General features: G+C 41.1%; 1 protein-coding gene across 2 annotated transcripts; it reads right to left on the bottom strand.

The window, feature by feature from the left end:
* Nucleotides 1-1,066: 1,066 nt before the first annotated feature.
* Nucleotides 1,067-23,810, bottom strand: LOC119819343 (complement C5-like). 2 transcript variants are annotated; one of them, XM_038337504.1, is made up of 10 exons: nucleotides 23,688-23,810; nucleotides 20,207-20,399; nucleotides 10,041-10,203; nucleotides 6,377-6,447; nucleotides 5,734-5,825; nucleotides 2,894-2,976; nucleotides 2,592-2,654; nucleotides 2,216-2,278; nucleotides 1,680-1,880; nucleotides 1,067-1,268 (listed from the first exon to the last, which is right to left on the bottom strand). In XM_038337504.1, the coding sequence occupies exons 1-10, from the start codon at nucleotides 23,765-23,767 to the stop codon at nucleotides 1,228-1,230; spliced, it is 1,050 nt and encodes a 349-aa protein (XP_038193432.1). In that variant the 5' UTR covers nucleotides 23,768-23,810; the 3' UTR covers nucleotides 1,067-1,227. The 2 variants fall into 2 exon arrangements, with proteins under 2 accessions (XP_038193432.1, XP_038193431.1); XM_038337503.1 differs by having other exon boundaries at nucleotides 10,041-10,218.
* Nucleotides 23,811-24,306: the final 496 nt, after the last annotated feature.

The following is a 24,306-nucleotide window of genomic DNA, read 5'->3' on the forward strand; positions in this document are numbered from 1 at the left end:
ACCACAATGTAGGCAGTGGCTACTTGTTTTTTCTGTGTTGCCCAAACCCAAAATAATCACATAGAAACTGTATTAATTTCAATGCTGTTTGGTCCATATCTTAAGTATATTTCTAGCTAGCTCTTTCATCTTAAATTAACCCATTTCTATTATTTTATAATCTACCACAAGGCTCATGGTTTACAGGAAAGGTTCTAGTGCATGTGTCTCCTACAGTGGGTGCATGATATCTATTTAACTCTTCCTACTGTCTATATATCTTTGGTAGCCTGGCTATATTCTATTAAGCCATTGGCTGAAAGCAGCTTCTGTTGGGGCGGCTGACCAATCCCTTGTCTGAGGGGCGTGGCCGCTCCAGGGGTAAAACATACCTTTAAAAGAACCGGGTTTGGTAGGCCCCTTCCTTCTTCCACTTGGTTCTCTGCTCTTCGATGGAACCTTGGCTCTGTAAGTGTACCCCACTTGCTCCCTTTATTAAAACTGATTCATTCGAAAAAGGCTATTTTTGGTTATTTCCAATCTCCGCTGACTGCCACACTTCAAGCTTCTTTATTAACCAATAGCAATAAAACCTATTTATAGCATACAGAGGGGAATCCCACATCCCTACATAGTCTCACCGACATGGACCCTAAATGTGAGCTGAACAAGGACAACAACAATAGACATGCTAGAGTACAGGAATAAAGACCCTGAGGCCTCCATCCTACTGAAGGAACTATGGGTAACTAAGGAACGCTGGCTGCGGGAGAGTCTTCCCCAGGGAAGACCACTGGTCATCCAATGACAATTGGTCATTCTTAGAAGTTATATGTAAATATATAGACTGAGAAGGTTATATTTAGGTATATATGTATATACACATATATGCATAAATTCACATATGAATGTAATAACGATGAATGAGAAAGAGGGCATGAATTTGAAAGAGAGAAAGGAGGGATTTATAGGCTGTTTGGAGAAAGCAAAGGAAAAGCAGAAAATATGATCATATCATAATCTCCCAAATAAAGATATAATTGAAAAGGAAAAATACTAAAAGTAAAATAAGAAGGCTTCTTTCTGGTTGTTTTCTTTTCTTTTATCTCTATTTAATTTATTAATTTTTGTTTTCTTTAAGACAGGATTTCTCTGTTGATTTGGAGATTGTCCTCAAGTTGACTCTGTAGACCATGCTGGCATGGAACTCATGGAGATCTGCTTGTCTCCACCTCCTCAGTGCTGTGATTAAAGGGCTGCACCTGCACCTCTGAACTCCACTGGTTTCCCTAGAGAAAAATATATGAATGAGAGTCCTTAAAATTTTGGAAACATTAAAAATGTGCTTAAATCCTGAAATATTTGCTAATGCTGAGACTGAAATAAGATTTCAACTTTTGGTAAATGTAATGTGACAGAATTATTGCATTTTATCGACTGGAGATTCTGAATCTCCTTTGAGTCTGCATAGTGAGTTTACCTTCGTGCCACTGAGTCTTGGCTCTGGACTAGTGTTCCCTGAGTGTGCAATCCTGTTTCCAGTTCCCCAAATACACAACAGGGTTTCCTTCAGGGCATTACAAGTTATCTGCCTTTCAACTCTAATTGTAAATAGGACATGAAAACTGCTTTTCTTGGAGAAGTTAATTAACACAGTTACCCAGACTTTGGAAGGTTCCGATAGAAAATATAATACCTACCAGGGCTCCTTGCAATATAGAGATCTTTAAAGGTGTCATTATCTCTGATCTGGGTTGCCATGGTGCAGCAGACAGTGAAGGCTTTGACACAGTTTGGGCCTGTTTTCACACGGTCTGCTCGCTGCTCACAGGTTTCATAGGCACTAGGTCTGGCTCCGTCATAACAACACTTCTTTACCACCGGATGTTTGTATGTAGCAGCTGAAACGATGTTAATACGCGTGTCCTTACCACCAACAGTCGTAGGGATGTCAAGCGTCAATTTCTCTACCATCAAAGGACTCCCTCACCAGATACTCAGGGTAAACAAACATTTTAGATAGGTTTTAGCGAGGAAATAATAAAGAACTGCTTTGTTTGGGGTAAGGATCTGGCCAATGAAATCCTGAGTTTGCGTGAAGGATCATTAGAGGGGTGAACTAAACCTCCACAAGCATCTTTTCCCCGCCCTCTGCACTGCAATTAGGGAAACCCCGTGTCTTCTGCTCTCTGGTCTTGAATGCAGTAACCGCAGTGCTATACAACTTGTGGACTACCTTGTTCTGTTATTTTCCGTTCCAGGTAATTTGTTGACTGAAGACTCACGTCTTGGGCTTCATCTATGAGCGGAATGAGTGAGGGAAGAGTGGTCAGTATCATACTGTTGTTATATTACTTAAAAATAGGTTTTGTCCCTGCAATATGACCTGTAATACTCTTGTCATCTTAATGGTTTGTTGCCTTAACGTGATGCTAATTGGTTATTTTTCCTAAAATCGTAAGCCTAGAAAGATCCCCATCAGCTAGGCCCTCTTGGGGACTGTACCACTTCTATTATGAAGAACACGAACCCACAAGGACCAGCTGGCTTCCTCGGGACTAACAGGCAAGCTGACCTCAGACTCCCGAACAGTCACCAAAGCGTTAGAGTACCTTGAATTTTCAGTTCAGGCTGCAGATCACTTATTGGTATGAGCCTTATGTTGTAGGCTTTATCTGTGAGAGAGAAGGTGGTGTTGAAGGCATAAAATCTTTCTAAAACTGTCCCATGATGGGACATCTAACAACCTCTAACAAGCACTGACTCTCTAGCCAGATAGCCAACCAGGACTTCCCACCACCCTGGCCCAGGGCCTCATCCCCACCTGGGAGTGGTTTGCATCAGCTACATTACTGAAAAGAATAACTGGAAAAAAACCTAACATTTTATAAATATGTCTGAGATTGAAGATTACCGTGTTCTTTGACGTCAAAGTGTGTCGTTCCGTTGGTAGAAGCATCTTCTCTATATTTAGCCTGAATCGTCCATCTACCGTATCTGTGGAAGCCAGATGTTTGATATCATGGAGGGCAACAAAATTTTTTAATTTATCAAGAGGACCTCTTTCTACTGCATGTACTGGCTTTTTGGGAGCCTAGTCTATTTGGGTGCACACCTTCCTAGACCTGGATGGAGGGGGGGGCCTTGGACTTCCCACAAGGCAGAACACCCTGACTTCTCTTAAGACTGGAGAGAGAGGGGGAAGGAGAGGGGGAGGGGGAGGGGGAAAGGGAGGAAAAGGGGAGGATGGAAGGAGGTGGAAATTTTAAATAAATAAAATTTAAAAAATAAAAATAAAATTAAATGAAGAGAAACTCAAGTGATTTCTGTTTTGAAGAGGTAAGAAAGTATTTAAGTACACCTTAAATAAAAGTTTGGAGGAAAGATATTTCAAAAATAAATAGACATAACTGAACATTTCAAAAATAAAATAAATTGTTTAACAATTAGTTTTTATATCATAATCTTTTCTTACATATTTTGCTTAAGTATCACAATTTTGTTTGGAGAACTGATGACAATTTCAGAATTTAATTGATCAAGGAATTTATGTTAAAATCACAATATAGTATGAAATAATAATGTGTCTGGAAAGATAGCATGCCAGTGATGTAAATCACACCTCATCTAAGCAAAATTGTATTTGAAAATAAAGTGTGGCTTGTTTTAAAGAATAAAACAACCTGTCAAACAACCTTCATCCAAAAAATTTAGTAAGGTTAAGCAGTGGTAGCTCATGCCTTTAATCCCAGGACTTTGGAGGTGGATCTCTGAGTCCAAGCTGAGCCTGTCTACAGAGTGAGGACAGTCAGGGATACACAGAGAAACTCTGTCTTGAAAGATCAAAGGCCAATACTCAAAACCAAAGAAGGAAAGAAATCAGTGAGTACTACCCTGAGATTTAAAAAGATCAAGACAGAAGAACCGCAGACTTTATAGCAAACAGTCCACACCAGTTCAGAGTCTCACACATTTTCTGAGCAGATTTGATTCACACGAGTTACTGCACATCACTGGGGGAAGAGAAAAACCATATCCACCATGCAGATAAGGGACGCGATCAACGGAGGAGATAGCACGGTTGCCATGACTATTGTCCTTGCTCAACAGGTATTTAACCAAGGACTGAGGATGCTGAATTGCTGAGCTAAAATGAACACTATGGACAGGGCCTTGATCTTAAGGAGCCTGGGGTCTAACATGGGGAGGGGTGATAAAGAAACAATGAATAAGACATGGAGAAGAAGAGAAAATACACAGGACAGGAGGTGGAGAGCGAAGCGGACGCTACGCCGTATCCAGGGATGGCATTTGCACGAAGCGTCATTTTCCCATGTCCCAGAGAAGAGCACTATAAAGGAGAATGGGTTCTGGGCACAGAGGACAACAGGAGAGTGGAGTCATGATGGAGTCCAGTGATCTGCGTGGACAGCTGGCACGAAGTGACGTCTGGGAAATCAGAATCATAACATAGCAGACTCGATTCTGCACTAGGGAGCCTATGGCATTTTAAGAAATTGTATAATTTTAAATCATCCAGATTATTTCAGCCTCCCAACTTCAGTCTACGATTTTCAGAAAATGTTTTCAAAATGAGCCAAACACAATTTCCCCTAGAGAGGACGCAGGACAAGTGACTCTAAAGTGTTTCTACTGGAAATGTCTGCGGTAGCTGTGTATAGTGTAGTACAGTACAGTGTAGTATAGAACAGTATAGTATAGTATAGTATAGTATAGTATAGTACAGTATACTGTAGTATAGCTGTCCTTATCTGTATAGTGCAGTACAGTATAGTATGGAATAATATAGTACAGCACAGTAAAGAACAGTACAGTACAGTATAGTACAGTACAGTATACAGTATAGTACAGTACAGTATAGCTGCCCTTGTCATAGATATCCTGCTCCATGTTCCTTTAGAGCAGGGATTGTGAACACTTGACTTCTATTTGGCAGCTTGCTCTCTTATTGTGAGTTCCACACACAAGCAGTGCTCATTAAACATGTATGTTATAACCCTCTGTATGAACATGGTCTTAAATCCTTGCATATGAAACAAATAAAACAAAATTTCCTACACACAAACACACACACACACACAGACACACACATTTTGAATAAATCTCTGCACCTGCTAGGCATAAGTGCTCTCTCAATAGAACATAACCTAATGCCCTCTCCCCAGAGATGGAACTCTGTTAGGGTAAAAAGGCAAAAAGGACACCTGAAGATTGTTTTATCTTCTAAATTGATTGCTCTCTCTATAAAAAGAATGGGTGGGAAATTTTGGAAACATTTTTTCTCTATCTGTGTGTGTGTGTGTGACAGAGAGAGAGAGAGAGAGAGAGACAGAGACAGAGAGAGAGACAGAGAGAGAGAGAGAGAGAGAGAGAGAGAGAGAGAGAGAGAGAGAGAGAGAGAGAGATCTGTGTATTTATTTACTGAAACAGGGTTTTGCTATCTGCTGAGGCTGGCAGTAACAACATGTAAGTGATCCTGTTTCTGCAGTGTGCTCGAAATCTGAGACTCCTGGTATGCTGGGCAGTGCTCTGGTATCTGGGATTCATTTCTCTTTTGCTGAGAAGTGGGCCTAATTTCTACCATCCTTTGGAAGGCTTCACAAAGCCACATGTGCACTGCCCGTGGTCAGATCAGGTGCTCACTTAACCTTTCCTCTGCCCCACAACCAAAACTTCCAGGTGATTTTTTGTTTTTTTAGGAAAAAAAGGTTATTAATAAACATTTTTACATACTTGGGGTTAGAAGGAATCTGGAAGTCAGGAAAAGACACAGTTCCAGTAAGATTGTTTCCTTGTACCTTGTCAACTTCTGATCCTTCAGGGTCCTTTAGAGAAATTAAAAAAAAAAAAAAAAAAAACGTGCCCACCTTAGGTCTTTTTTCGTTGTTACAAAGTAATACCCGTGTCCAGGTAATTTTGGAAGACTAGAGATTTATCTTGGCCACAGTGCTGGAGCCCAGGGTTGTAAGGAGATGACGCTGTGCAGGGAGGAGCTGCCCTGCTTCAACTCTAGATGGAGAAGCAGAATGGCAAGCAAGCACTCAGGAAGAGTTTATTCAGGTGACAAGAAAGCTCTCGCACGGGAACAGCCCTGTGAAGGGGCGTGGTTGATCGGCAGTTGGAATTATTTAGAGTATAATATAAAATATTCTTTAATAAAGGAAAGAATGAGAACTTACAAAATCTGGGTTCCAGCGAGGAGTGCAGGAAAAAAAGAGAGAAAACAAATGCACATGGATGTTTTATAGACTATTTGTGGCCCCGGGGGTGGTGGGGGGACACGCCACAGACAAGGTGATTGGCTGAGCCTCCCCATCAGCCCTGCTTGGTGCATCCGTCTGTGAGGAAAGCATCACGGAACTAAGCACATACTTACTATGAAAGTTAAGACAGTTTCCCGTGTAACTGGCTCCAAGGCATCTCCCAGCGAAAGGACACCAACCTTTACTGCAGAAGTGATATCATCAAAAACCTTGTTGAGCAAGGACTATTCTGATTTTTGAACAAACATAATCAGGGTGAAAATGATTTAAGATACAATGAGTGACATTGTCAAAGATTAATAATATATTCTAAAAACATCTTCAATGAGATAAATCTTGTTAAAAAAACAAATATAGCACCTAGATAAAAACTCATATTTAAAAGAAAGTTGTTGGTAAACATATATATTGCTAAAGATTCTTTCATTTTAACATAAGTCCTTGAGATTTACTTATAGCGAACATGAAAGTTAACTCATGAAAATACTTATGTTCAACTTGCTGGAAACATGTGAATAGTATAAAATTAGTTATATCTGTACTTAGTCCTTCATTTATTGGGAATTTCATTATACTAAAGAGTGAGATCCTCTGTAGGTTGTATGAAAGCATACAATACTGCCTTACATTAGGGCTGGAGGGTCGAAGGGCAAATGAGTATTTGGTTCAGATAGCATACACTCTCTGGCTTATAAAAGCTAGCAAGGTTTCAGATTAGCTCTTCCTGTGATATGCTGTGATCATGTGATTTTATTGTATGTGTTGCCCCAGGTCCTGTGATTGTTCTCTCCTCATTAAAAGAATAGAGGTGACATTGCAGAACTGCAGGTCATTGCACATCCTAAGCAAGCACTCTGTCCGGAAACAATCTCTTTGTTTCCTTGCTAAGTAGCCCAGGCTAGCCTGTGATTCACAACCTCCTCTCATCAGCTTCCCGGGTTCTGGGATCATAGACATGCACCACCAAACCCTGTGAGACCCTCCATTCTCTAAATGCTATGTGTCTTGCAGCTGATTCATACTTAATTCTTTTCTTCTTTTCATTCACTTTGGAAGTAGGTACACAGAGTCAGGATGACCCATATACCTTCAATTCCAGCTCTTGAGAGGCAGAGGTGTGATGATCTCTATGGGTTCAAGGTCAGTCTGGTCAACCACCATGTGATTTTCAGGACAGACGGGGATGTTACACAGACAAACCCTATTTTTCTCAACAACAAAAAAAAGTGGTTGACAGAAAAAAATTAGTGGAACATTTCATGTATTTTCTTCTCTGTTATTGTAGTTTTTAATCTCTATAAATTTGAAACTGATCCCTTAAAATATCTTCCTTGTCTTTGTTTTTTGTGCTCAATATCTTTTAACTTAATGTCTTTATTTTTTTGGAATTGCGTGCATAAGTAGTATAATTGCATGCCTATTATTGTTATATTTACACACACACATATACACATGTTTATTTAGTGTTGTTCCTATGTGCATGTGCTTAGGATGGACTGCTCAGGATTGGATCAGCTGTGGGGGCTCCTCCCTGGAAAAAACCAAGCCTCCCTCTCTGAGCAGCCACTGACTGTCTATAGCTCTTCTTGCATGTAGGAGGCCTTTAAAATCTCCCCCATGGGGGTTGTGTGTCGTCTACACAGATTCACAACTGCTCCAAACACAGAGAGTGCGTGACCATAGGTAAAGCCAATATGATGAGCAGGTCACCCACATCCTGTGCTCTCCTCCCTTCAGTGCTGTCACCCTCATACTCTCCCTCCCGTCTATGACAAACCTGCCTGCTCTGTCCAGGTGTCAAGATGGAGCTGTTAGCAGCCTGTGGAAAAGCCTATGATCACAGGTTCTGAAGTTCAAAACTGATTTTGCCTTACTGCTTCCTCTTCCTGTTCTGAGTTATCTTACCCTCTAAACTTCACTAATAAAACGGGAAGATTAGTGTCACCTTCCAATGACACTCACAGGTACAACAGGATAGAGTCTCCTCATGACTCAGCAGAAAAGATGGAACAAATGTTTACGTTATCATTATGATTTCAGTGACTACTATTTGAATAGTTTCTAATCTAGTTTTTACTTAATTTAGAATATTAATCTGTGTATCAGAGGCAAGATCAATAAAATTTGCGCATTGAAGCCACGACTTAATTGCAATGCCTGCTTTGTGCTAGACAATGATGTAAGAATGGTGACCAAGTCTGATATGCATGCCGTCTGATGCTCTAGGAGAGGAGAAACACAGTCATGTAGGTTTCCAGCAGCACGGAGGTGCATAGGCTGCATAGGTTACCCCCTTGGATTTTGAGAGAACAAAAGAGAGGACTGGGGATGTTCCTAAGTGCTGGAGCACTTGCCTGGGATGTAGGAGGCCCTGGACTTATCCCTAGCACTGACAGAGGAGGAGAGAGAGGAAATGTGCTGGGGGTGGCAGGCTGAGCTGTAGTTGCAGGTTCCTGAAGGGATCCCTCTATGCATTGCTACCAGCAGGAGTTACTGAGTCAAAGGAAAGGATAAAAACGTACTATGCAGAAGTAACACTGCATTCACCTCCATGTGTGTGAGAAGTAGCGGGAAAAACAACTAACTTGAGTCCACAGCTGAGGGGACATGGCAGACAAGGGACCTGGGAAAGAGGGTGGGACCCAGGCTATGAAGAACTGAAGTTCTCTGGACAATATTCTAAGGTCCTTTATCCAAGGAAGACTCGGAGACTAAGCCTTTATTCTAAGATGCTTAAGCTAATAATCCTTCAACTGTCTTCACATTAAATACATCAATAAGATGTATTTAGAATATTTTTATAGGCAGAGACTACTATCTCATAGAAGAAGTCATCTTGTTGAAGTCAGATCAACAGTTCTGACAATGACTCGCTGTCTGAGCTGGGGACAACACCCTGACCCTGTCTAGGTCTTTCCTTTGTAAGCCAACATAACAGGCGGCTCTGCTGAATGTGTTGATTATCATACAGCCCCATTCACCTCACCATGGACATCACCAACATCCACCAAAATTAGAAGGTCTCTACTGTGCACAAAGTTAAACACCAAAACAAAGCAGGACAGTTACTCTTATCTCTGTCAATCCGTCCCCCAAAGTACCATGAATGAAAAACATTCCTGCTTCTTCCTGCAATGTACATCTTCCATGAAGACATCTCTAATGGTCCAGAGATGGCAAGTGGCAGGGGGAAAGACAGAAGGATTTGCAAGCAATGTTGACTTTTCCTATGTCTTATGTACAGTTCTTGGGGGGAAATGCAGATTTTCCTCAGTCCCAGTGTCTTTCCTGCCATTCCCCGCAACAGGAAAACTATAAATATGAAACCATGGTAACAGACACTTTCTGAGGTGACTCGCCGTGGACAATCAGCACTTGGGCACCTCTGTGATGTACTTTAGTCTCTGCCAGAGGTCTAATCCTTTACACAGGGGTTCTTTTTCCATCCTTGTGACTAGCTACTGAATCCAAGATTGTTTTACAAAGAAGATCTTAAGATAACTTATTCTCAGTGCCAAAATTGTATTTGCAATTATGTCTTCTCCATTTTTGATGAATAAATTCTCTGACAGGAAAGATAAAGTAATCATTGGTTATGTTATTTATTTACTAATTCCATTATAAATTACAAGTGAAAATGCTATGTGAGAACATAAAAGTCATTAGGACCTGAGTTTCTCTTGAGTTAAGTAGAAACTGGTCTATTATCAATTTCAGATATTCAAAGTTCCATATCTTTATGTCATTCTCCCTTGGAAGAAGCATCAGATACTCTACCGTGCTGCTGCGGAGTGTACACAGGCTTGTCGGTGTGGATGAAAAGAGAGCCATTGTCATAGAGGATTGGCCTTTCTTCAGATTTTGAAAAATGCTTTGACACGACTTCCAAATACACATATGACAATGAGCTTTGTCCTGCAGACAACTGTTTGTCCTGAATCTGAAAACAACAAACCAACATCACGTGTGAAAGTGTGATTGTGAAGTCCTAACGCGTGCTGACCCTGTAGAGAACAAACCACTGCAGACTGTAAGACCAAAATTGAGCTTGTTCTTGCTTTTTGTTTGTTTTGGCTTGATCTTTGGTTTTTTGAGACAGGGTTTCTCTGTATCTTTGGAGATGTCCTACAACTAATTCCTGTAGACCAGGCTGACCTTGACCTCACAGAGATCCACCTGCCTCTACCTCCTAGGTGCTGGGTTTAAAGGTTTGTGTCACCACCACTGGACTGCAAAACTGAGCTTGTGCACTGCATAATTTTAAAGAGACACTGGAGACAGGGCTCAGGAGTTGAGAGCACTGGTGGCTCTTGCAGAGGACAAAGTTCAGTTTCCAGCACCCATGTGGCAGCTCAAATCACCTGACTCTTGTTCCAGGAATCTTACTTCCTGTTATCTCTTCTGTTATTGCATGCTGTGGTGCCCAAATACACATGTAGGCAAAATACCCATTAACAGGAAATTGTAAAAAATAATAGTGAGCCTGTAGTGGTACATGTCTTTAATCCAAGCATTTGGGAGGCAGAGGAAGGCAGATCTCTGCGAGTTCTAGTCCAGCCTGGTCTACATAGCTATTTCCTAAGCAGCCAAAGCTATTAGAATATTGTTACAGGCAAAGATTACTATCTTGTATGTCAAATTGTCTTGCTGGACTCGGATAATCAGTTCTGGCAATGACACTATATCTACGAAGGTGGCAGTATCATCGCCTACTCTAGATTGTTCCTTCCAAGCCTTGTCTGGAAAACAGTAAATAATAATAATAGTAGTAATAGCACAGTATAGCACTACAGAAACTAAGGCAGGAGGATCTTGTTTTCAAGTCTATTGAGGACTACATGGTAAGAATCTGTCTCATAAACATAACCAAACAAGAAAACTAACTAAAACCACTGTAGGAACAATAATAATAAATTAGTTTTGCCAAAATCCCTTCATAGTCTGACATCATAATAAAATGTTAGCTTCTTTGAGACAAATTATTTCTAGAATAAAGAACTTTTAAAACTCAGTACTAAAACAAACAAAACTCCAAACAAGCTAGGCAATAAATTGGCTAATGAAACGATCACACAGTTCATAAGCAGAGAAGCACAGAGGACTGGTGGACATTGGAAATCCTCACCATCAGGAAAGCGCCAATGACACTGGGATTTCCTCTCACTGCAGGTGAAGGTGCGTGGTTGATCGGCAGTTATGATTCACCAGACAAGCTTTAATATATATAATTCAGTTTTAATAAAGGAAAGGAAAGGGAACTTACAAATCCAAGGTTCCAGCGAGGAGGGCAGGAAAACAAAGAGCAGGCAGGCCGCAGGCCCGCAAGATTTTATAAGTCAATATTAGCCTAAGGGGGACACGCCTAAGAGGGACACGCCTAAGAGGGACACGCCTTTAGACCAAGGGGGACACGCCTTTAAACCAAGGGGGACACGCCTTACAAAACAAGGTTTTGGGCTAGGCTTCCCCTTCATCTCCCCCTTTTGTCTAAATAAGACAGAACCAAACCAAATACAACTATATTCAATAGGAACAAATAATAAATATAAAATTACAAACAATATTAAGAAGAAACATATAACAAAAGTTTTACTAAGCATTCTATTTCAAGGAGTCTAAATAATGTAGAGGGTAACTACAATTATCTAATCTTCAACCCCATCAAAGATCTGAGAAGGGAAGTAATATTACTTAAGCAACCAGGAAGTACAAACAAGAAACTTCCAAAATGTGCAACAAATGACAGAGACAACTAACTACCTGGGCAGTCACCCAAAGTTTCGTTTTGCAATGTTGAGGCAACCAACTTTGGCTAAGGCCTAACACAACTGACATAACATTTTTCAAAGGCAAGGAACTTTTTGTAGAACTGTCCAACCCTGTCTTGGCAAGATAAGACAATCCTGTTTTTATCCATTTACGGATACTCTGAAACTCTGTCAGTGGTCGAGGTATGGGCTTTTTCTTTGCCTAAAAGCCACTTCTGCCAAGAAGAAGACAAGCTCCCAGTGGAGTGTCTTTGGTGCTCAACATTCTCTCGGGAGTAGAGTGGTGTTGCCAGGAGTGATTGTGTCTCATAAGTACCAAACTCTAGGTTATATTAAAGGCCATGTTCTACAGCTCTTCAAAGAGGTCGAAGATTATACTATCTATACTAAATATAATTTCTATGTATCTAAAAAACCTGAAAAACAACTGTGCAATAAATGAGGACAATATCCCCAAACGTAAACAATGTCATTATACAAATAATATCAGAGGTAGAAAGGTACATTGCAATATGATAAATATCTCAATATAACAATTGTTTTAAACAGAGGTAGAAGCATACTCTCATACAATAGAGGTAGAAGCATATTCATATACAATGTTCAATATACAAGAATCAACACCAATGCAATTTTCTAATAACAATAATTCACAAATACCAATCATCCCATCAAACCAGGTAATCCCCCCCCCCTTTTTTTTTAAACACCCTTGAGTCCATAAAATACCTCCCCCATCCCCTCAACCCTATACCAACTACTAAATGATGTCCCTAAACCAGAGGGCAAACTCTGTTGGGAGAGGCGTCGTCGTCCTCTAAGATTGCTTCCAGCTGACATGGGGGTGACGTTCTTCTCAGGGGGTCCCGTGAAAGCAAATGATGGTAAAATTCCCAGAATAACATTTGGTCGAGGAAATTGTAACTAGCCTCTGAGTGTTTTGAGGAGGTCCGGCCAGAGTGTTGTCAAAATTGTACACCATTTGAAACTGTCTTGTGTAGTTGATACCAAAAAAAAATCCAAAAAAAGGTCTAATTTTAGCGCTATTAAAAAACATGACGTCATAGTAACCAGGTGAAATTGATGTTGTGGGGCCCCATCTTCATCCTGGAAACTTCAAAGATTACTGAAGGAAAATTTGTTGTTTGTTACAGGAAAGGTAAACATTATCTACAAAGACATATACAGACATATATATTCGATGGAAGGTATAATAAAGACAGACAGATATGAGGAAAGGCAAAGAAAGTTTATCAAGTATCATCATCATCATCATCATCATCATCATTATTATTATTATTATTATTATTATTATTATTATTCTGTCCCATTTCATGGCTCCTGACCTGAGACAGAAACTCTGAGATATCTCTTATAAACAGGCTTGGAATTGAAGAAGGACTGAGCCATAGTCCAACTCCAAAACCAGCTCTATATACATATAAATAAAGGCACAGTATATATGTAAAAAAATGTTTTATACTTACTAAACATATTTGGGTTCTGTGTTGATCCATATTAGGTTGTAACTAGTGTCCATGCATCAGTATTTAAATATCCAGGGTCCCTTAAGTTCTTTGAAGATGAGTGGTTTCCTGTGGAGATAAGAAAAGAACCCTGCCCCCAACCTATATGCTTTTCTTACCATCAGTATGATCATCATCCTTGTGAATGAATTATTTTTCTTTTCCAAGGGGCTTCTTCTCTTCAAACCGAACCTTTATTAATTTTGACGGTATCCACAATTTTTCCTCTCCTGTGGAGACAAGAGCAAAACCCCTTCCCCAATGCAGCACATCTCCTGGCTTCCACTGCGAGGTCAGCACATCCTTGAAATAAACTGGTTGATTTAATTCAGCAGACTTTTCCATTATCCAATGTCTTTCTGCAGCCGTTGTCCCCTTCTCATTAGCGTTGAGAAAATTCAAGGTTAATAAAGCACTATGTAACCTATTTCTAGGGGTATTTTCCACCCCTTTCTGTTTGTTTAACATATCCTTTATAGTTCTATTTGATCTTTCTATGACTGCTTGACCTGTAGGATTGTATGGTATACCTGTAACATGCTTAATATTGTAATAAGCAAAAAACTGTTTCATTTTCCTAGAGACATAAGCTGGACCATTATCCGTCTTTATTTGTGTAGGTATACCCATGATGGCCATAACTTCTAATAAATGAGTGATTACTGAATCAGCTTTTTCTGAGCTTAAAGCAGTTGCCCATTGAAAACCTGAATAAGTGTCAATGGTGTGGTGTACATATTTTAATTTGCCAAATTCTGCAAAGTGAAACACATCCATCTGCCAGATTTCATTCCTTTGAGTGCCCTTTGGATTAGCCCCTGCAGGCAGTGGTGTTTGGTTATAAAAAGAGCAAGTAGGGCATTTCTTTACAATTTCCTTAGCTTGTTGCCATGTAATAGAAAACTCTTTCTTCAAGCCTTTGCTATTGACATGATGTTTTTTATGAAATTCAGAGGCCTGCAGCACACTACCAATCAACAATTGATCAATTTCTGCATTACCTTTTGCTAGAGGACCTGGCAGACCCGTATGGGATCTGATGTGTGTTATATACATAGGGCAAAGCCTGTTCCTGATCATGTCTTGTACCTGGATAAACAATGAGGTTAGTTCTGTATCATCAGGTATAAATTCAGCAGTTTCAATATGTAAGATTACTCTTTCTGCATATTGTGAATCAGTAACTATATTAAGCGGTTCTTTAAAATCCCTTACCACCATAAGAATGGCATATAATTCTGCCTTCTGGACAGAATCATAAGGGCTTTGTTCCACCTTACTCAAATCTTCTGATTTGTAACCTGCTTTCCCTGATTTATTAGCATCAGTATAAAATGTACGTGCTCCAGTTATTGGAGCATCACGGATGATTCGGGGGAGAATCCAAGAAGTTCTCTTTATAAAGTTAAGCCTCTTGCTTTTCGGATAGTTGTTATTGATTTCTCCCAAAAAATTAGCGCAAGCTCTTTGCCATGGTTCGTTATCTTCCCACAATTTTTTTAGTTCATCAGCAGTGAAAGGAACTATAATTTCTGCTGGGTCTATGCCTGCTAGTTGACGAAGTCTCAATTTGCCTTTTATAATTAATTCAGAGACTTTTTCCACATAAGTTTTTATTTTCTTACTTGGTTTATGTGGTAAAAAGATCCATTCTAAGATAATATCATCTCTCTGCATTAAAATTCCTGTAGGAGAAATTTTGGAAGGCAATATGACGAGAATACAACTGAGCTCTGGATTCACCCTGTCCACATGTGTCTCTTGTAATTTCTCTTCAATCATTCTCAGCTCCTTTTCTGCTTCAGCTGTTAATTCTCTGGGACTGTTTATGTCTTTTTCACCATCCAAGGTTTTATTTAAATGAATTATCATATCAGGTGTTATGCCAACAGCTGGTCGTAAGCTGGAAATGTCTCCTAACAACCTTTGAAAGTCATTGAGAGTCCGTAACCGATCTCTCCTAATTTGTGCTTTTTGTGTCTTAATTTTTTGTAAACCTATTTTATAACCTAGATAATTAACAGAATCTCCTCTCTGAATTTTTTCAGGAGCAATCTGCAATCCCCATTTAGGTAAAAGTATTTTTACTTCTTCAAACAGTCTTTCTAAAGTAGCCATGTTTGAATCAGATAACAGAATATCATCCATGTAATGATAAATTATCGACTTGGGAAATTGCTTGCGTATTATTTGCAATGGTTGATTTACAAAATATTGGCACAGGGTGGGAGAGTTCAACATGCCCTGTGGGAGGACGGTCCACTGGTATCTCCTTGTAGGTTGAGAGTTATTATAAGTAGGCACTGTGAAGGCAAACTTTTCTCTGTCCTTTTCTTGTAAAGGTATAGTGAAGAAACAATCCTTTAAATCAATTACTATGAGAGGCCATCCTTTTGGTAATAAAGATGGCAGAGGAATTCCAGATTGCAGAGAGCCCATAGGTTGAATAACCTTATTGATAGCCCTGAGATCTGTCACCATTCTCCACTTACCAGATTTTTTCTTAACAACAAATACAGGAGAATTCCAAGGGCTGGTAGATTCTTCTATATGTCGAGCATCTAATTGCTCTTGTACCAGCTGTTCTAAAGCCTGCAACTTTTCCTCAGCTAATGGCCATTGCTTTGTCCATATTGGTTTCTCAGTCAACCATTTTAGAGGCAGTGCTGTTCGTATCTCTGAAGGGCCATCAATTGCTTTGCATTCTTGTACAGCCCGAACAGCCGGTTTCTGCCTTCTGTAATATCTTTTAATATTTCCCTCGGTGATAGAGGCTCTAGAAGCAGCAGGAATGTTAATTTGGGTATTCCATTGCTGCAACAGGTCACGGCCCCATAAATTCACTGCAATATTGGCTACATATGGCCTTAATTTTCCTATTTGTCCTTCTGGCCCTATGCATTCAACCCATCTCGTGCTCTGCCTTACTTGAGATAGGGTTCCAATTCCCAGGAACTGAACATTTACATCCTGAAGAGGCCAATACGGATGCCAAGATTCTGGAGTAATGATACTTACATCCGCACCTGTGTCCAGTAGGCCAGTAATAAAAATGCCATTTACACACACTCTTAACTTTGGTCTTTGTTCATTTATAAAAGTCTGCCAAAATACACGTAACTCATCTTTCAGGCCATTTTTGCTTTTAACAGCAGGCATGGGGCTTTCTAATTTTCTTGACGAGGCATGTTCTCGGCAGTAACTGGAAATGACTGGACCACATTCGCCATGGGGGCCTGCGAGAGGCCCCCCATTGAGTTTCCCAGTGGCAACAGGTTGCCTTGTCTATCTCTTGTTGACCTGCACTCATTTGTCCAGTGTCTGCCTTTTCCACATCTCCTACATATACCTGAAGGCTGAGTCCTCCTACGTCTGTTATTTCTAAAAGAGGCATTATTATTATTATTGTTATTATTATTATTATTGTTGTTGTTATTATTATTATTATTATTTCTGAAAATCCGTTGTCTGCAATTCCTTTTAATATGTCCCTTCTTGCCACAATTAAAACATTTGGTAACTTGATGCCTCCTTTTTGCATTAGAAATTGCTTCTTCGACCCATGCTTCAGTGCCATAGTCAAATGATTCAACATTCATTGTATGTAAGACCCATTCGTCCAAGGGCGCTGATCTCATCTTTAAAGGCCCCAGGATCCTTTTACACTCCACATTGGCATTCTCATAAGCCAAAGATTCAATTATTATACGTCTTGCTTCTGGGTCAGATATCCCTATCTGTACAGCTTTAGTTAGCCTTTGTAAAAAATCACTAAAGGGTTCTCTCTGACCCTGTTTAACTCTGATATATGATTCCAGTCTCTGTCCTGGGTCTTGAACCCTGTCCCAAGCCTTTAAAGCTGCTGTAGTACATATGGATAAGGTGTGTTCATCATAATTCGCTTGTTCCAGAGGATCGGAGAAAAGTCCTTCACCTAGAATTTGATCTAGGGAGATCTCAATTCCCTTTGCTCTTTCCTGCTGTTCTAAAAGTTTAGCCTCTTGTCTGAACATGCATTTCCAATTTAATTGTGACCCACTCTCTAGAACAGCTGATACTAATTGTACCCAATCATGGGGCGTTGCCTTATTGCTTATAGACCAAGTTTTGAGCATCTCTCTAACAAAGGACGAATGTAGCCCAAAGTTCATAATGGCTTGTTTAATTTCTTTGAGATCATTCATACGGACGGGTTCCCATGTATATTCCTTGATGACTTTAGGGTTTTTGGAACCAGTCACCTTTTCTGACGTTACTATTGGAAAGGCAGGTAGAACTTTATGGAAATTATCCCGGAGAGTTTTACTCATTGACGGAGTTAAATTTCGCCTTTGTACCGTTTGCTCCTGTTCTATAATTTCCTCAATCTTTTCTAATCTGCTTACTATTGCCTTCTGTAAGGCCTGGATCTCCTGTCCAGAATTATGCTCCAAGGCCTTCATGGAGGATTCCAAAACATGAAGTTTGTCCAGTAGAGTTAGTGTCTCATCCTTGGATAGAATTTTCATGGCCTGAATTGTGCCTTCTTGTATTGACAATCTGTCAGCCAATCTGTCATATCCTTTAGACAAAGTCCGATTTTCACATTCAGCAGTTTTAATTCTCTCTGATAATGTTTCAGACAGGGACTGAAGTTTACGATCCAAATCAGCTGTTCTCTCCTCCGCAGCAATGAGTCTCTCCTTAATATCAGACTGTAGTTTTTCTAAATTTTGCTCATTTGACCGAGTCATATCAGACAAAGCCTTATTCCCTTCCTTGAGACCTTCAAACTCTTTCTTGGTGTCCGTCTGAATTGTTTTTGCAAATACCTCGACCGACTTAAAGTTGTTACTCAAAACAGTTGTGCCCTTTCTTAAGCATTCAACCTCTGACCTAAGAATCCTGGTTTCATTCTGTAAGGACTTTATCATTTTTCTATTTTCAAACCATGTAAGGGAGAAACCAAATACGAGAAAAATTGCAAGCCCTATAAACATCCAAGTTATGGGAATATCATATGTATCCTGTAATATTTCTACCATAGTACAATTAAATAGACTGCAGAAGCTTTCAACGGTGATATGGTCAGACATTTTTTTTTTTTTTTTTTAATCAAAAGAAATTTTACCTGAAATGACCGTTCCCTGCCAGTAGGTCGCTAGGGCAATAACCGCTCGGCCAAACCGAGTCACACACACGTCCTTTGCTCCGTACAAGCGGGGCTGGGACAGGCTAGTCTGGGAAACTGCTCTGAAGCAATCAAGAGCCCAAGGCCGAATCCTTGCCACGCAGTGTGGGAACTGGAGCTGAAGGCTCCCAAATGCCCGAGTTGGACGCCAAATGAAGGTGCGTGGTTGATCGGCAGTTATGATTCACCAGACAAGCTTTAATATATATAATTCAGTTTTAATAAAGGAAAGGAAAGGGAACTTACAAATCCAAGGTTCCAGCGAGGAGGGCAGGAAAACAAAGAGCAGGCAGGCCGCAGGCCCGCAAGATTTTATAAGTCAATATTAGCCTAAGGGGGACACGCCTAAGAGGGACACGCCTAAGAGGGACACGCCTTTAGACCAAGGGGGACACGCCTTTAAACCAAGGGGGACACGCCTTACAAAACAAGGTTTTGGGCTAGGCTTCCCCTTCACTGCAGGAGGAACAGCTATCACTGAGAACGGTAACAAAACCAAGAACGCCAGGGAAGATGTAGGGGCAGGGAAACCTTATGCAATGCTAGAGGAGTGAAAACTGGTGCAGGCACAAGGAAAATTAGTGTGGGGGTTCCTAAAAATAGAGCTGCCTCTGGTCCAGCTGCAGCACTTGGGTATCTACCAGGAGGGATAAAAGCCAATGCGGTAAGAGATGCTTGCACTATTCGTCATCCTCATCATTGCACTATTCATGACTCCCAAGCTATGGAGACAAAGGACAAAACTGCCAGGAAATGGATGTAACTGGAGGTCTCCATAGAAAGTGAAAGAAGCCAGACTGAAAAGCAAAATATTGAGTCTTTTCTGTCACTGTGCACACATGACACAAAGATTGTGTACATACACACACGTGACATAAGAGGAGAATGAGAAAAGGGAGAGTGGATGAGGTGGGGTGAGGCTGTCAAAGAACATGACACACTTGTAGGAATTTGTCTTTACGAAACCCATTGGTACCCACAATGACCATGCGCAAAATAAAGACGTTTCTAACCAGTCTGCAAATAAATGTCTCAATGAACGGGAGTTGTTTGACCAGTTTGTCCTTTCTACCCCTTGTGTGTGTTCAGTGAGAGTTGCTGGCTGCAGCAGTCAGCAGTCCCCCAGCATGGGAACTCTGTGTGCAACTGGGGAATACTGAGCTTTAGCAAATACTCAACAGCGCATGTGCACATTCAGTTAGCAGCTCCCCTTTTCTAATTACACCTCAAGATATTTCCTGTTCGTCTCCAACGTTTTCACAGAGAAGAGTTCATTTTTAAGGATGTGGGCATGGCACACTTGGCTCAAAATCAAATGTAATTTCTGTACAGAGTTTGGTGATTCACTCATCACTTCCCCTGTTCCCATCTCAGAACCACACGGCTATGGAGCAACAGTAACGGCTGCAATTTTACCACAGCTCAAGTTTTGTACAGATTTTACCAAAAACATGTTAAAAAGAAAGAATAAATACATACTGTTAATAGTGTCAAATTTTGGAATTTATTTTCTGGAGATAAATTAACACAGCCTGAAGAGTAGGTCACTTTTTTATCAGGATAACTTCTTATAGAGATTGTCGCATCAAATGCTTCGGTGTAGCCATGGGCTTGAATTACAACAATTTCAAATGCTCCGACATGGAAGACTTTGGGTGCTGAAATGACGAAGCTGTCGAAACAGTAAAAGAAATGTTTTGTTCGTTTTGCAGGTTTTCTTACACTTTTGATATTTTTTCTTTCACTGAAGAATAATTTTAAAAACATAGGTTAGGCAGTGGTGGCGCATGTCTTTAATCCCAGCACTCAGGAGGCAGATGAAAGTGTTTCTCTGAGTTTGAGGCCAGCCTTGTCTACAAAGTTAATTCCAGAACAGCCACGGCTACACGTGTTTAAAAAAATCAAACTAAAATGATATTTTGAAAGTCAAAATTTACTGTGATGGAAAACTTAACTTTTCCAGCATGAAACAGGTTGTAATTGAACCCTAGCAACAGCTAAGAGGTTGGTGTCCATTTAGAAAGGCAGTGATCGAGATATAAAGGCATCAAGACCAATGGCCTGAGTTTGATCCCAGAAACCCACATAGTAGAGGGAAAGAACTGACTCTTAGAAGGTGCCCTTTGACCTGCCCACATCTGTGGTGTAATGGGCATGCCTACCCCTGACTATACACAAATAAATACATAATTTTAAATGCTGGCTGTGGAGTTTCCCTTCAGATGAACTTTGGTCTGTATTGGTACATCAGCAACACAGTCTGCACATGCGAGGAAATTTCATCTTGTGTGTTTTCTCTGCACTCTCAGAAGCTCAGGCCTCTAAGCTTGCACGGGAAGGTATCACTAGAGTTGTTTCTGTTCTCTCTGCAGACATGTGCATGGCATCCCCTCTTTTCCTCCAGGCTCTATAAGCACATCGCCATTTTTTGAGAACCTTATCTATCCATAGTCATAAACAGGGGCCTTCGGTCTCTGTGCTCTCCCGCTGCTTTCTTCACATTCCGGAAACTCCCTTCATATTTATTCGTAAGTCACTGGCTCATTCGTTCCTCATTGGTTCTTTGGTGCTTATTGGCTCATTTATTCCTTCATTGGCTCATTAATTTTCATAGGCTCACTCATTCATTATCTGCTTTTTCAGATAAAATTCAAGCTCTAGAAACATCTCCTGCCCTCAGAAACCATTATAAAGCTGGTGTCATGACGGATGACTTGATTGTCCTCTTTCTTGGAACTCAAAATGCCTCAGAGCTTTCTGTGCCTAAGCTGGTTTCAGGGAGGGTTATCTAAGGGATGTAATCCACATGAATGTGGATAAGGACAACGTCCCTTAGATCACCACGTGCAATAGGGTTCAAGGTTTCGGGGGAGTTGAGCTTGAGAGCAAGCATTCTCTCTCTACTCCTGAGCTACCCCAGAGGAGCTGTTCTGGCTGTCACACATTCCTGTGGTGGTGGGCTAAAACCTCTGACATCTGAGCACAATTAGTTCCTCTTTTAAGTGGCCTTGTCCAGTACTTTGTCACAATGGCAGAAACCTAACTACTATGAGAATCAAAAAATGTGCTGAATCAATCAAAGTGATCAACTACTGTGCTGTCCACGGCACACTTCCTCATGGTCTCGGAGAGAGGAAAGACTTTCATAGCATGGGCTAATGGGGTAGAGCAGGAAAATTCTGAACACCCCTGGACAAGAATCATGAGGGTCCAGGTTCCCGGGGTTTAATGTGGATGTCCCTGAGCTGCAATTGCTTGTCTGTCAAAACAGAATAATAAAGGTAGCTAAGGTAGTGGGGTGAGCGTGGCCTTGCAGTGAAATCTCAGAGTAGACGCGTGTGCAAGCTTATGGTATCAGTCCACGTTTCTTTTACACTTGTATTTCCACAGATGCATTTGTGACAAAGACAGGGGGAATTGATGTGCTAACCAGGAGACCGCAGTAAAAGTCCTCTCTTCTAGCAGTGTGACCTTGGCCAGTCACTTCTGTCTGGATTTCCTGTCATATGTGGACTGAGCAGGCTCTGCTTATTAACAAAGGCCTAGAGTACCAGCTAGCAGGGGGCAGAAGGCAGAGGTTCACATGGGCATATGATCTGAGTCCAGCCTAGACAACATGGGGAAACCTCATCTTACAACAAACAACAGAAAAGAGTAAGTTCAGTGAGGAAGCATTCGGGTAACTTCCAATCCTAAGACGTTCGCCCAGCAACAGCTCGGGGGAGTGGGAGGGTAGAGATGGAGGAAGGGCAGATATAATGCAGGGAAGACGATATCTACATTAAGGGATCCATTTTAGGTTTGGCAAGAGACTTGGCTCTAGAGGGGATCCCAGGTGTCCAAGAGGATGTCCCCAACTACGTCCTTGGACAGCAGAGGAGAGGGTAACCTGAAAGGTCCTTGCCCCACTATCACGCTGATGATTATCTCAAATATCACCATAGAATCTTTGTCCAGCGATGGATGGAGATAGAGACAAAGACACCCATCAGAGCAACGAACTGAGCTCCCAAGGTCCAGTTCAAGAGCAGAAGGAGGGAGAAGATGAGCAAAGAAGTCAGGACCGGTAGGGGTTGGTCCACCCACTGAAGCAGTGTACCTGTTCTAATGGGAGCTCACCAAATCCAGCTGGACTGGGTCTGAATGAGCATGTGATCAAACCGGACTCTCTGATTGTGGCTGACAATGGGGGCTGACTGAGAAGCCGTTGATAAAGTCACTGGGACTTGTTTCTACTGCATGTACCTAGTCTATTTGGATGCACAGCTCCCTAGGCCTGGATGTAGGGGGGAGGGCCTTGGACTTCCCATAGGGCAGGGTTCCCTGCCCTCTCTCAAGTAGGGTAGGAGAGGGAGGAGAGGGTGTGGGGGTGCGGGAGGGGATTGGGAGGAGGGAAGGAAGTGTAAATAATTGAATGTAAAAATAAAAAAAAGTTCGCCCAGGGCAGCACTGTTTACAAGGACAGGATTCTGGCAGCAATAAAATTATGACAAACTGGTTTATGATATAGATGTCATTACAAACGTAGTGTTTCATTTTTTTCCATAGTGCAAATACATCATGACCGACTATTAAATAATCTTATATATCAATAATTAAACTTCAGCAATTACACTGGCTTAACTGCACTTAGACCAACAAAAGCACAAACTAAGCACCAAGTACAAGTAGGTAATAACTGCCAATAAAATTGATGATCTCGGATTTATTCTGTGCTTTTGCTGACTAGGAAACGAATAATCATGTCTGTCATTGTTACGGGTAGCCATCCCACGGGATCAGTTGTGTTGTTAGCTGCTCACCAAATCCAGACGTGTGCACGGCTCTCATGGTAGCTGAGACTCCCCACTCCTTATGTCGGGAGCAGGCAGTTCTTGTCGAATAGATACAACCCCGAGTCTCCTTTTCACTCACTGCAGCTAAGACACCCAGGAAAGTGAAGATGGATCGTTTTACTTACGTTTCTTCCTGTCCCCAAGTTTTGCCCAGGAAAATTAAAAAGTAAAGTGCTCCCCAAAGGCCCATGGCTGGAAGTGGCATAAACCCATGGGCATGACCTTCCTGAAGCTACTTTTAAGTAAACTGGGTTAAAGAGTTTGGGTAAATTAGTTTTCTGGTTAATTATTAATGTCAGAGAAAAAGATCTCTAAGTGAGAAAGTTAAAATCAGGAATGGGCACATGAGAGTGTGTTAATGAACACAAAACATGTTTTAGCATCCTGTCATGTGCAGTAATAAAGACAGGGGTGTTTGACATCAACTTAAAACCCAGGGACTTGTTTTTATGAATACAAGTAATAGGGTCCTAACCTGGGTTCTTGCCACTGTGCAGGAAGGCTCAGCGCTGGGAGCCAGGAGCCGCTTTCCTCTGACTTTCTTATCTCAGCCAGGTCCTTTGTGCTGACACCCTGCCACCTTCAAACTTGATTCTGGCAGGTTTCATTTGTCTCTGAGATTGACGGAAGACTCACCTGGATTTCATTTTAAATGCATGGTTTTAGAATGAGTTTGTCCAACCTTTAAGTCCAATATTCAGAAGGCAGAGAAAGGCAGATTTCAGTGAGTTCAAGGCCAGCCTA

The sequence above is a fragment of the Arvicola amphibius genome, chromosome 7 (genome assembly GCF_903992535.2).
Source record: "Arvicola amphibius chromosome 7, mArvAmp1.2, whole genome shotgun sequence".
NCBI classification, from domain to species: domain Eukaryota; kingdom Metazoa; phylum Chordata; class Mammalia; order Rodentia; family Cricetidae; genus Arvicola; species Arvicola amphibius.